Here is an 11,494-nt window from a genome sequence, read left to right as displayed (position 1 = left end):
GATCGGGTCCAATAAAGTAAACGCACTTGCAGAACAAAATTACTGCAAACATAGCCTAACTTTGATTGACATAATGTTTGCTTACAATGTATCGGCTAATGCCAAATTAATGTAATGGTTCCTGCCGTCTAGTTATCAGTAGATAGACACCTTTCTCGCTAAATAAAGTTGTTTTAAATAACGTTTTATAGGGTGTAATTATAACTTTGAACATCCTTATTTTGAGAAGTTCTGCACCGTGTGAATGTGATGTCAACAGCACCTTTAGCGACTGTAGTGCATGATATAGTGGTAGGCTATATTTATATATTCCACATTGCCTCTGTTGTTCTATAATAGGAAGGAGTAGATCTATCTAACGATGATTTGTTTACTCGTGGTTCCTGAAAGTTATTCTGCAATTGCTTTGAAAGATAGCTAGTTTAGGGTATGTCCGTCCTTAACTGTACATTTTATACAATATTCGCTTAATCCCTCCTTCCTTGGCACAGTCTCGTCTCCTCCGGACGGGTTCCTCGCTTTAGTCAGTTCGTAGGCGGTGCGCTTCTTAAGCATCTGCACGAGCCAGTAAAAAGCGCAGGAAAGTGACGCGAGGTAGGTTAGAGGGAGGGTGTTTCTCAGCAGATAGTTCAATCTCGGTTTTCAACTCCTCAAAACACCACACTCGGCTCACAACATTACATCTCAGAGATCTCTCTCGAAGCTCCTCAGCTTGTCATCTCTGGATATATTCACCTTCCGTGACGGCGTTGCTCATTTTCGATTGAACATTTTTACCTCGAGTCTTTGGATCTCTCCGGAAACTCATTGTAGGGCTGATATTCCTCTGACAGTCTGGCAACTAAGAGGACCCGTAAATCAAACTTAATCGAATAGCTGACAGCCTAATTCGGCCTTGCAAATATATTCTGCTGCACCGACATGGTGTATTGTATATAATTTTCTTGAGATCAATTGCGAATGCCGCGCGTTTAAGCTTTCTTGAGTCAGGCTTGTTAAGGGCAGTTTGGCTTTCCTCCTTTGTTGAGATTTTTTCGAAGGTTTACGTATAAGACCTGGAGGAGAGTAACCCATATCCAGGTCGAGGTCATATGGACATTGCAACAAGTTTTAGGTCAACGGAGAAGCTTTTCTCGGCGAGGAATCATTCCTCCAGTGCTAAGATGCTAGACGGCATTAAAATAGAAGATCACATAAGGACAGGACCAGCAAGTTTGGGAGTTATGCTTGGTGAGTAGGCTATGTAATACTGCAATTGCATGTTTAACTGTTTACATATTTAAAAACTGTCATTTGCATCACATAAAAGATCAACAATTATGGCAGATTCTTAGAGTATAATGTCAGTGAAGGTGCATATTTATTTTAAACTTTAGTTTTGGTAATTCCTCAGGAGCATTTATGTTTTATGCACATATCATGCTGAGTGAATGGTACACATAGCAAGGGAAAATTAAGCATTGCATTTCAGGATTCAGTTCTGATGAGTACCTTGAATTGCATTAGTTATTTTATTGGGCCAACCATGCATGTTTGCTACAATCAAACACACACAGACGCTTGACCTTTGAGTGAGACAATCATTCGAGTTAGTTAGGATTGGTTGAATAATGTCGAGACTCTGTTATGATATTTTGACTCCTCGCCAGGGTAGGTGTTTTGTTAAATATTTAAAATATATCAATCAGATGATCAGATCATGTTTTAGCCTACTCCAACAATTGACACCACAATTTATTTTTATGTTGGTCATTGACCTGTGGCCTGGAGTCAATATTACTTGTTTAATTCAAGCCATTTTAGTTGTGCTAAATTGTGTCTTTATTGTAGGTAATGAGTGCCACCATCCAGCGATTTGCGAGGGATGTCAGCGGCCCATCTCTGACCGGTTCCTCATGCGCGTCAACGACTCGTCCTGGCACGAGGACTGTTTGCAATGCGCGGTGTGTCAACAGCCGCTTACCACGACCTGTTACTACCGAGACAGAAAACTATACTGCAAACTGGACTACCAACAGTAAGAACATGTCAATCTATTTTCCTACCTATTTAATTGTAGCCTCAGCCTCTCTGACACAGGGTACTTTTATGACCTGTGTGTGGGTGTCTGTTGGGCCTATTTGGATAGTATGATTTGTGTTTTTAAGGAAACTCGTGCAATAGGTACAATAGACAAAACGCAACCTTTGTTCCAGCAGGCTTCGTTGAATTTGATTATTAAATGAGTCCACACGCAACAGGTAACTCCATCAATGACCATATCACAGGCGACACATGGTGTAGTTATTAGTGCCGAGTGATACTGGAACGTATATTTCTTGTTTCCAGTATAAGACGTTAGCATGGTATTTGTTGATAAATATCATAAAGGACTACCACTGGATAGTCAATTAGTTCCACAGATTTAGAAATGTGTTTTATAAGCGACCCTAGTTTGCTGCAATGCACTTGTTTTTCGAAACGGACTATTGTGTCTCTGTGCTATTCTGTTTTGATCTTTTATTATTTTAAAACCGCATACCTCATAGCCTACATTCACATCAAAATTGGACATACTGCCTTTACCAAGGATATTGTTTGTTTGACATATATATTCATTGTTTTCCTCAATTTTTGTAGACTAGGCCTATAAAATAATACATTTCACGCTTTGTGTAGGCTAGGCCTTTTTTTCCAAAGAGCAATAATTTCTGGGAAAACACACAGAATAAATATTTTCAATGGTCTATGTCACATTATGAAGCCATAAATGTTAACAAACAATGAAATATAGACAAATATAGGCTAATAAGAATTGCAGCGCAAAGTATAACATTGTGTATTTTATTATTATTATTATTATTATTATTATTATTTATCCAGTAATCTACATTAATTATTGTTTAAAAAAAATAATGCTACCAGTACATTTATTAAGCTATTTTATTGAGTAGCACTAGCCTATTGTTCTGGTATTATTTACACTAGTATTTACGTATAACGTTCTTACCATCGCTTTCTTTTCAACTTTGAAATATGGTAAATGTTAACGCAAAAGTAAGGAAATTATGAATAATATATTAAATGTATAGTCAGTAGAGTATAACATTGTACAGCTTTTTTTTTTTGATTGTCTACATTATTCTCCTGAATAATCTTTAGAAGTGTGCGTTTTTTGTTCGAGTGGTTATGAGTGGTTGCAATCTGTGCACGCGCCTTCGTAGCCACTGCACATAGCCTACTTGAGCTGTTGCAATTGGCCTACGTATCGCGCAGTTGTTTATGTGGAAGTATATGTGTGTATCCTGTCTTGGTAAGGTTATTATCATTTCTAATATAGCGTAAGATGATTTTAGTAGACATGACTTATGTGTGGGCACTCTCCTCGGCGCTAGTTTGTGTTTTGGACCCGGGCACAGACAGTGTGGCAAGTGTGTGACGGTGGGGTGTCGCTGGTCCCCCTCTCTCTGCATGGGCACTCTTCATGCCTGTCAAGAAGTTTTAAGGACTTTTTGTTGGGGGCTTTAAACATCGCTACTTCAATCACTGCGACATTATCGCTCCCTGCTAGAAGTCTGGCAACAGACAATGGACGACATCCATCGGCTCGCATCACTGGGCCTGTCCGCCTTTCACCCCGCTTCGCCCGACATGATGGCAAGCAGTTTGGCCAAACAATGGGAATTTCATAGCGGCAGCTCGGCATTCCATCTCCCGAGAAACGCTGGAGGTGCAGCGCTGTCGCCTATCTCAGTAGGCCTATCTCTGCTCTATTACCTGGTTTGGAATAGCTCCAGAGCGCTTTCCAGCCATTTTATTCTAGTGCCATGTTTAGCTTAAGGGAAGATTGAACAGTAAATATTTTATAACACTAACTTTAGTCTCTCTCTCTCTCTCTCTCTCTCTCTCTCTGGGTGTGTGTGTGTGTGTGTGTGTGTGCTCTTAAGATGAATGAAACCTAAATGTGGATTCCCAAAGACAATCCCACATTTTACACAAGTACACAAAGTAATCATCTGAAATAAATCAAACATTTAGAACAAATGGCTGTTTTAATACATACATATTTAGGAATACAATTAAATGAAATTGGCCAGAAAACATCATTGCAATTGTATTGTAATTTATTGCAAAAGTTCATAAACAATTTAGATGTAATTTAAAATTAATTAAAGTTGATTTAGATGTATGGGCTTATTGGTTGTGGTTTTTTGCTCATTCAGGAAAACAAAAGTAAATAGGCATAATTCATTCTGCTGTCAATTTTACAGTGTGTGTGTGTGTGTGGGTGAGCATGTTCATATCTGTATGCCTGCACATTTGCAGCCTTTCGATCTCTTCATTTCAAAATATTGCATAGGATGGCCTCACATGCCACGACTGAGCCACCAAGCTTGCTTCTGGTTGGACAGTTTCTTGGGCCTCAGCCAATCAGACAAGGGTGTCTGTGAATGCTTAACCCTTCATGGCGAGCTCTTTCACCTCTCCCACCCTTGGCACCTTACCACGACAACCACGGCTCTTCACTTGCTAGCTCTCTCTTTCCTATTTTGGTTCTATAAAATTGCATTTATTTACAATGATGGGTTATTTACAGATCTAATTCACACCCATTTTGACTTTTATAGCTCTCATTTAACTCACATTAGTCAGGCCACAAACTACCAGAGGCTCGAGACAGAGGCTCACACTGCGAAGGCGGGTGTACGGGCTCGATCTCAGATCTTCAGACAATGTGCCACAGCCTGTTATTAGCCTAACTGTAAATCAATCAAAACATACCCTCACGGCGCTTTCATCTGCGCTCGGAAACACCTTTTAAGTCACAGGTGGCATTTTTGGTTCCTATTTAGAAGCATGTTTTTAAATACTTCCTGCTTCTCGATGTGACCAGTGTTTGTTGTTTGATTTCTGGTTTGTTTGATTTCTGATGGGATAATGTCACAGGAGCTGCACTATCCAAATTGGTGCTTTTTGTCGTGTCACTCTGTAGTTGTAAATCTTGAAGATGTGTGCATGGTTTAACTATCTGTCTCTCTTGTGGTTTGGCTTCTAGGTATCAAAGTAATTTTTTAATTTACGTAAGGTGTAAGGTCTGTTTTGATTGCAGGCTTTGTTGTTGAGGAAAGGAATGTTTTAGTTGTCTACTAGACTGTTAAGAGATGTGTAAAGGTTAAAGGTTATTTTTTTTTGGTTGTTTTTGCACTTTTATCTTGCACTTTTTGTTCTCTAGAGGAAGGAAGGAATAGATTTATATAATGAAATACAAACGGGAAGCAACATTTGAAAAAATCGTTTTAAAGCAATTTGACCTCAAAATGTCCTCGGTGTATAGAGAGAACTCAAATGCGCTTCGGGAGACTTCCTTTAAGAAGTGCAGTGGAATTCTGGGGTCCCTGCGTCTACTGTGGTTTGTCTCTGGCTGCCTTGTGTGATACATGGAGTATGACCACTTGTGACAGTACACTCAGCGAACCTTGTTTCAGCATGAGCTGGAGATCGCCAACGGCAGATTACACGGGCTGAGAGTAGCAGAGTAGATTTTTACTATACGAAAAGAAGGACCGTTTCTGAAGTGGCCTGGGACCAACAATAAGAAAAGAGAGAGGCAGGCAAAAAATAATAGGAGGAGTAGGCTGGATAGTTGTGCCCAACGCTGAAATTCCAGAGCTGTGGCGGAATGAGGGTCCAAACTCCCTCTGGTACAAGTGTCTCTTCCAGCTATGTTTAGATTGCTGCAGCACAGAAAAATAGTCCTCAGTTTACAGAGACAACAGACCCATTCCCCTCCATCCAGAGTAAATTAAAGCTTAGTTAAGAATTAATTATCAGCCTGATAGAAATGTTATGGGAAAGATGAACTCGCTCTTCACCTCTTAGACCCCCCCCCCATCCCATCTCTCTCTCTCCCTCTCTCTCTCTCTCTCTCTCTCTTTCTCTCTCTCTCTCTCTCTCCAGCCCCTAACCATTCCTGTCAGCCAGCCCTCTGAACTTCTTCAGTTCCTCATATTTTCAAAACCTCTGCTTGGACTTGGACATTTACTAAAAAAGCCAACTCAGTGCTTTGTGTGTGTGTTTTGCCGAGTGCTTTTACTATGATGCTGTCTGGGGTTTCATGTGAGCAAAATGATATCTCTTCCCTGATTTAGCATTTTTGTTAAGGTAATGATCTATGTCCATGAGATCGATCGTAAAAGCTACGAGCCGGTCAGTCGGCTGCGATGCGTGTGGTCCGCTGTCGCCATCCACCCAACCACACTGTGGCAGCACTTTTCTAACCTCTCCTAGAACACATGACGTCAGTCACTATTAACAGAATTGCATCATTTTATGGAACATGCCGATAACAGTTCCAAAACAGATACTTGTCAGTGCATAGCATGGATACATTTCATATTTTAAATGTTAATAGACACTGATGGCGTATTAAGGTTCATTTTATTGAATGACTGATTGTGTTGTGCACAAATGTATATGTGTTGCATTTTCGGTGTTTTTAAAGTGGTGAATTGAAAAAAAGAAACATAGATACCAATGGAAAAGCTATATTTCAAAAGCCACCAGATGCGGTCAATGTGGAGTGGTAAAGAGGGGAAAACTAAAAGCATCCCGTGTTAATACTGCAAACATAAAGCATAGTGGAAACGGAATAGAATCAGATATCATATGAGCTGCAGTCTTTATTGCCACAGTATCCAGTGAATAATAGTTCTGGGTGAACGCCGTTCAGGATGCACACAGTTAGTGCGGTGAGACATGTAGCTCCGTCTGCCTGTGGATGTGTTGCATGCTGGGAAAAAAACGACTGCTCGAGCTTGTCTGTGGCCCCTGGCTGAGCGGAGCGCTGCTATGCCGTCTCCGTCTGGGCATGCTCAGTGAGGAGGTATTGGATTTCTCATCAACGAATCCCGCTCTGTCCTCTATCCGTGTCCTAATGGGATGAAGGAATCTGTCATTCCAGCGCAAACTTCAACTCACTTTTTGATTTGGTTGCGAGTGCACTGTGTTCCTGTGTGCTGTCAGCTTGTTGTGACATATCAGTGTTTAAAATATGATGCGTCAGGATTTTATGGCTCAAGTAAATGTGTGTGAAATCTCCTTGTATTACCTGGGGGTACGAATGTGGATATATGAACATGCTCTTCTCTGCTGTATCAACAAGTGGTAGTTTTGATACTACACAAATGTGTAGCAATACTCTACCTGCTGCTTTAAGCATGCTGTGTGGAGAGTTATCGCCCTCCTTACACTTTGAATACTTGGAAATGCCCTGCTCCCTAATACTTTTACAATTTCTAATATGATGACTGGGATTGTTCATCCCTGAGAGGCCTGCCTTCAGATAGTGTCTCTTAGTAGCCAAGGACTGAGTTTGTAAACCTTTAGAGATGGCAAGTTCAGACATCAAGCTGAGACTGAAGAGTTGACATGTCAGAGAGAAGACTTGGTGCCCAAATAACATTCCATAATATTTCTCAAAATGACAACAATATGCAATGTACATAACTATAACAGAGAGTTTGAACCCAACCACCGTCAGGAGAAAAATAAAGTACCCTGTCCCCTTTTTTTTTTTTTTGGTCCTCGCAGTCCTCCAAAAACCTCTCCTGACTCATAGTCAAGTAGACCGCTGTCAGCGTTGGCACGGTAACCCCCCCCCCCCCATCTATCTATATGACACGCACACGAGAGTGCCCTGGTCCCCTCATGAGGGGCGTTTGGAGTGTGACTGCGAAATACACTCAGCCCCTCCAGCCCTCTCTCTCTCTCTCTCTCTCTCTCTCTCTCTCTCACTCTCTCTTTCTCTCTCTCTCTCTCTCTCTCTCTCTCTCTCTCTCTCTCTCCGCAGCTGCCTTGCTTCCAGCGTTGCCCTCCTCCTCTTCCTCCTCCTCCGCTCACCTTGCCTTCCTCCTCTCCCCTGGGCCTGGAATGCCTGTCCAAGCACGCCGCCCACGCTGCCCGGTCCCCACTCCACCGCTGGCACCCCAGTGTGAGGAGAGGGTGACACCAGGGTGGCAAGTGCTGCCACACGGGTGCTGTGTACCTGGGGCCCCGCTTTCACGCACGGGCCCCAAATTCAACCTCTACCTGTGGACCGCGGCGCAACCCACACACACAAGCATGCGCCCAGACACACGCCCGCACACACACACTCACTCACACACTCTCTCTATCAAACACACACTCGTGTGCATGCTAATTAGCGCACACGCTTTCAGTGATCTAATGAGAGGGTTTCTGGACACACACACACACACACACACACACACCTTGTCTTCTGCCAGTCCACCTGTGGCTCTCTGCAGGGTGTGTGTCCTGAAAACTGGTTGGTTGGGTAACCACCGGCTCGGCACCTCGGCTTCACAACCCACAGAATCAACATTGTATTGACATAGCAGCTCCCTTCTGTCCATGTGACATTCATAGTGTCCGTGTCCACAGCAGCTCCATCTAGCCCAGCATGCTAACTGCTAACGATACATAAAATGGGAGTTTTTCAGTGCAACAAAGGCAGAAAATGACTTCAGTGTCTCGGAACCTCGCGGGGGGACCTTGTGGGCAGACCCCGAGCGATGGAGTCCTCGGCTATTAAAGTGACTTTTGAGATCTGATGCCTCCCCCCGCTGTCTTGTTCGAACACCCAGGGACGCCCCCCACCCCTCCTTTGTGCTCTCTTCATCTCGTAATGGGATTAATGCACAGACCCCCGTGTTTCCGCACTGGCTGGATGACACAGATCCGCACTTTAATCACAGACTGTGACACCAACACCCCCCCCCCCTCCCTACACACACACACACACACACACACACACACACACAACTGATGGTGACACTAAGCCCCCCCTGCCCACTTTGTGCTCGCTGGAGAGCTGACGGAAACCCTCTGCACTAATCCCCTTATTTATGTCAAGAATGGAGAGAAAGAGAGAAAAGAGAAGGAGAAGGCCCAAGAACAATCCACAACAGGATGGGGTGGGGTGGGGTGGGGTGGGGTGGGGGGACCCCTCCTCCCGAATTCTCCTCCTCGACCAAGCGAGCAGGAGACTGATCTTACGGAGGCTCTGGAAGGGAGCAGAAACAGGAGACCGCAAGGCTACCCCTCTCCTCCCCCCCTCTCTCCCTCCTTTCCCTCCCCAGAAAGAAAAACTCAACCAACCCCTGCGACGTTTTAAGGCTTTCGGCCTGGCCATTGCCAAGAGTATCGATTTGGCAGAATTCCTCAGGGGTTCCTTTCATCGTTCAGTGTCAGTGCCTTTTTAATGTTTGCAGCTTTAAATAAGTGCCAAGTTGGTGGTTAGCTGCTGGCTGCAGTTAGTTTACTCACTCGCCAGTTTCTCTTTTTTTTCCCACCCCTCCACTCCAACTCTCAGATCCTGGCTTCGCTAATATTGCATCCATCTTTTTTCTCTTCTACACTCCCCCCTCCTTCTCCTCCTCCAAAGACGAGTGTGATGAATATGTCCTGTGTGGGGGAGATGCAGGCAACCTGTTGTCTTTTGTATTGTTTTATGATTTCCTTTGGACCTTGTTTGGACATTTGCATGTCTTCACTCTTCCCCTGACTTGATTATTTTTATTTATTTATTTATTTCTTTCTTTTTTTTGCTTCGTTTATGTGTTAAGAGTTATGAAAGCTCGGGTCTTTTCTGCTGAATGGGGAGGGGGGTGGGGGTCTGGGGTGGACCAGGGCCAACTCTTAAAAAAGGAGAAAGTTAAAAGAGAAAATTCCAGGCCTATGCTGCCTCACTGTCACAGTTCACTGAAGACGTGGTAGATGACAGAAAGTATGAATTTAAAGGAAATTAACCAGTGACTATTTTTGAGAGTATAGCATGGCTTGCATACACTTAAAATATGTCATTTTTTAGGACAAGCCAGGTTTGAGTAAGAGAAAAGTTTTTATACATTTGACTTCACTCAATGCCACAGAATAGCAAAAACTACAAAAAAATTGTTTGTACTTTTGCTGTGGGATAGTTTCAAGGCCTCTCGTGAACCACATGAACCCGTGGGTAGTTGTGTTTCAGAGGAAAAACTGTACAGATTCCAATTCTATTTCTCTCTCTTTCTCTCTCTCTCTATCTCTCTCTTCCCCTTCTCTCTCTCTCTCTCTCTCTCTCTCGTTCATATTCGGCCAGCGTGTGGCGTGCATTCCTTTTGTGCACACGCCCCAGCCAGTAATCTGTTTTCAGCCAGTGGGAGTCTCCACAGGAGGAGGTGGAGGTGCTGGAGGTGGAGGTGGTATCGGCTTGGAGGGGAGGTGGGAGTGCTGTGTGTGTGTGTGTGTGTGTGTGTGTGTGTGTGTGTGTGTTTGTGTGTGTGTGTTGGGGTTTATTTACTTGTCTGACTGTTTTGGAAGTCTGTGAGGGCAAAGGATCAGATGGGCTGAGACAAATCTCATTACCCCCATCCAGTCTTCCACAACCACCCCACCCCACCCCCTCCTCTCCCCATATCCCCCCTCACTCCCCCTCCCCATCATTGACCTCCTCTCAGTCAGAACTAATGTGGAGGTAGCAGGTGGTCCTTGGAGCTTTGGCTGGTGGCGCCCTCTTCTTTGCCACCTTCAGTCACACTGTTAACCCCCCCCCCCGCAACACACACACACACACACACACACACACAAACACACACACACAAACACACACCGCTCCTCATTCTGCCTCCTCACCCCCCTCAATCCCACCTCCCCCTGGTCTTCATACTTATCCATCCATGAAATTTCAGAACAGTCCGCCTTGTAGTTTGCTTTAACCCCCCCCCCCCCCCCCCCCCCCCCGTTCATTGAAGTTCAAGGGGGGAAAAAAGTCATTTGGAGAGGTCACTGATTTTGGGCGGTGGGTTAAAATCGTTATCAGTGAGTGAGGAGGTTTGGTTTGATGGAAGTTTTTACTGCGTGACCTGAGAACGCTTATCATAGTCGGGAGGTGATGCATTGTGATGAAAGCTCCCGTAATCAGAGGAAAATGTAAAAGCGCTTTAAATATCTTGTGCCCCCCCCCCCCCCAAACTCCAACCATCCATTCCATCCCACCTCACCCCCTCCCAGTGGATCATAACTCATCCCTAAATGAGGAGGCAAGAGTGGTGTCACATTGTAAAAATGAACAGCTCTGTTTTTATTAGAAACCAGAAGATCTAGGGCGCTCTCCATCTATCAAAGGCAAGAGCCCTCGGCCCGCACATCCGGGAGTAAATTCAGCACCCGCGGCCCAGCAGGCTGTCTGGAACTTTTAAATACACCTCCACCCCTGTCCCACCTCCACCTCCACTTCCCCCCCGCACACCCCACTCACCCTCAGGTCCACCCACCCATCGAGCGAGGCGGTGCGGGAGGAGAGGAGGGGGGAAGAAAAGCACTCTGGGTAAACGCGAAGAAACAACACGGCGAGCAGCGAGAGCCCCTTCAACCTCCCCTCTGTTTAGGGACCGCAGCTGATCGCAGACCACTCGCCTGGCAAGAAAAATAACCCACAGCGAAAACTTTGCAGATAGGGTTTCATCGCCTCACG

General features: G+C 44.5%; 1 protein-coding gene across 4 annotated transcripts in view; it reads left to right on the top strand.

Moving 5' to 3' along the window:
* The first annotated feature begins 363 nt into the window (after window positions 1-363).
* The window catches only part of lmx1ba (LIM homeobox transcription factor 1, beta a), a 47,150-nt gene continuing 36,019 nt past the window's right edge, over window positions 364-11,494 (top strand). For 2 of the 4 annotated variants that reach the window (XM_076283370.1, XM_076283369.1), the window contains exons 1-2: window positions 364-1,230; window positions 1,831-2,017. In XM_076283370.1, coding sequence (XP_076139485.1) covers window positions 1,092-1,230; window positions 1,831-2,017 — 326 coding nt within the window. In that variant the 5' untranslated portion in view covers window positions 364-1,091. Of the gene's footprint in view, window positions 1,231-1,506; window positions 2,018-11,494 lie in introns of those variants that run through there. The other 2 variants (XM_076283371.1, XM_076283368.1) reach the window with 2 other exon arrangements.

The sequence above is a fragment of the Alosa pseudoharengus genome, unplaced genomic scaffold (assembly GCF_046254945.1).
Source record: "Alosa pseudoharengus isolate Yale_2024_CS ecotype anadromous, Long Island Sound unplaced genomic scaffold, YU_APseudo_1.1 YU_APseudo_1.1_scf_14, whole genome shotgun sequence".
Lineage (NCBI taxonomy): Eukaryota > Metazoa > Chordata > Actinopteri > Clupeiformes > Clupeidae > Alosa > Alosa pseudoharengus.
The sequence above is the reverse complement of the archived record's forward strand: the minus strand, read 5'-3'. Positions and strand labels throughout refer to the sequence as shown.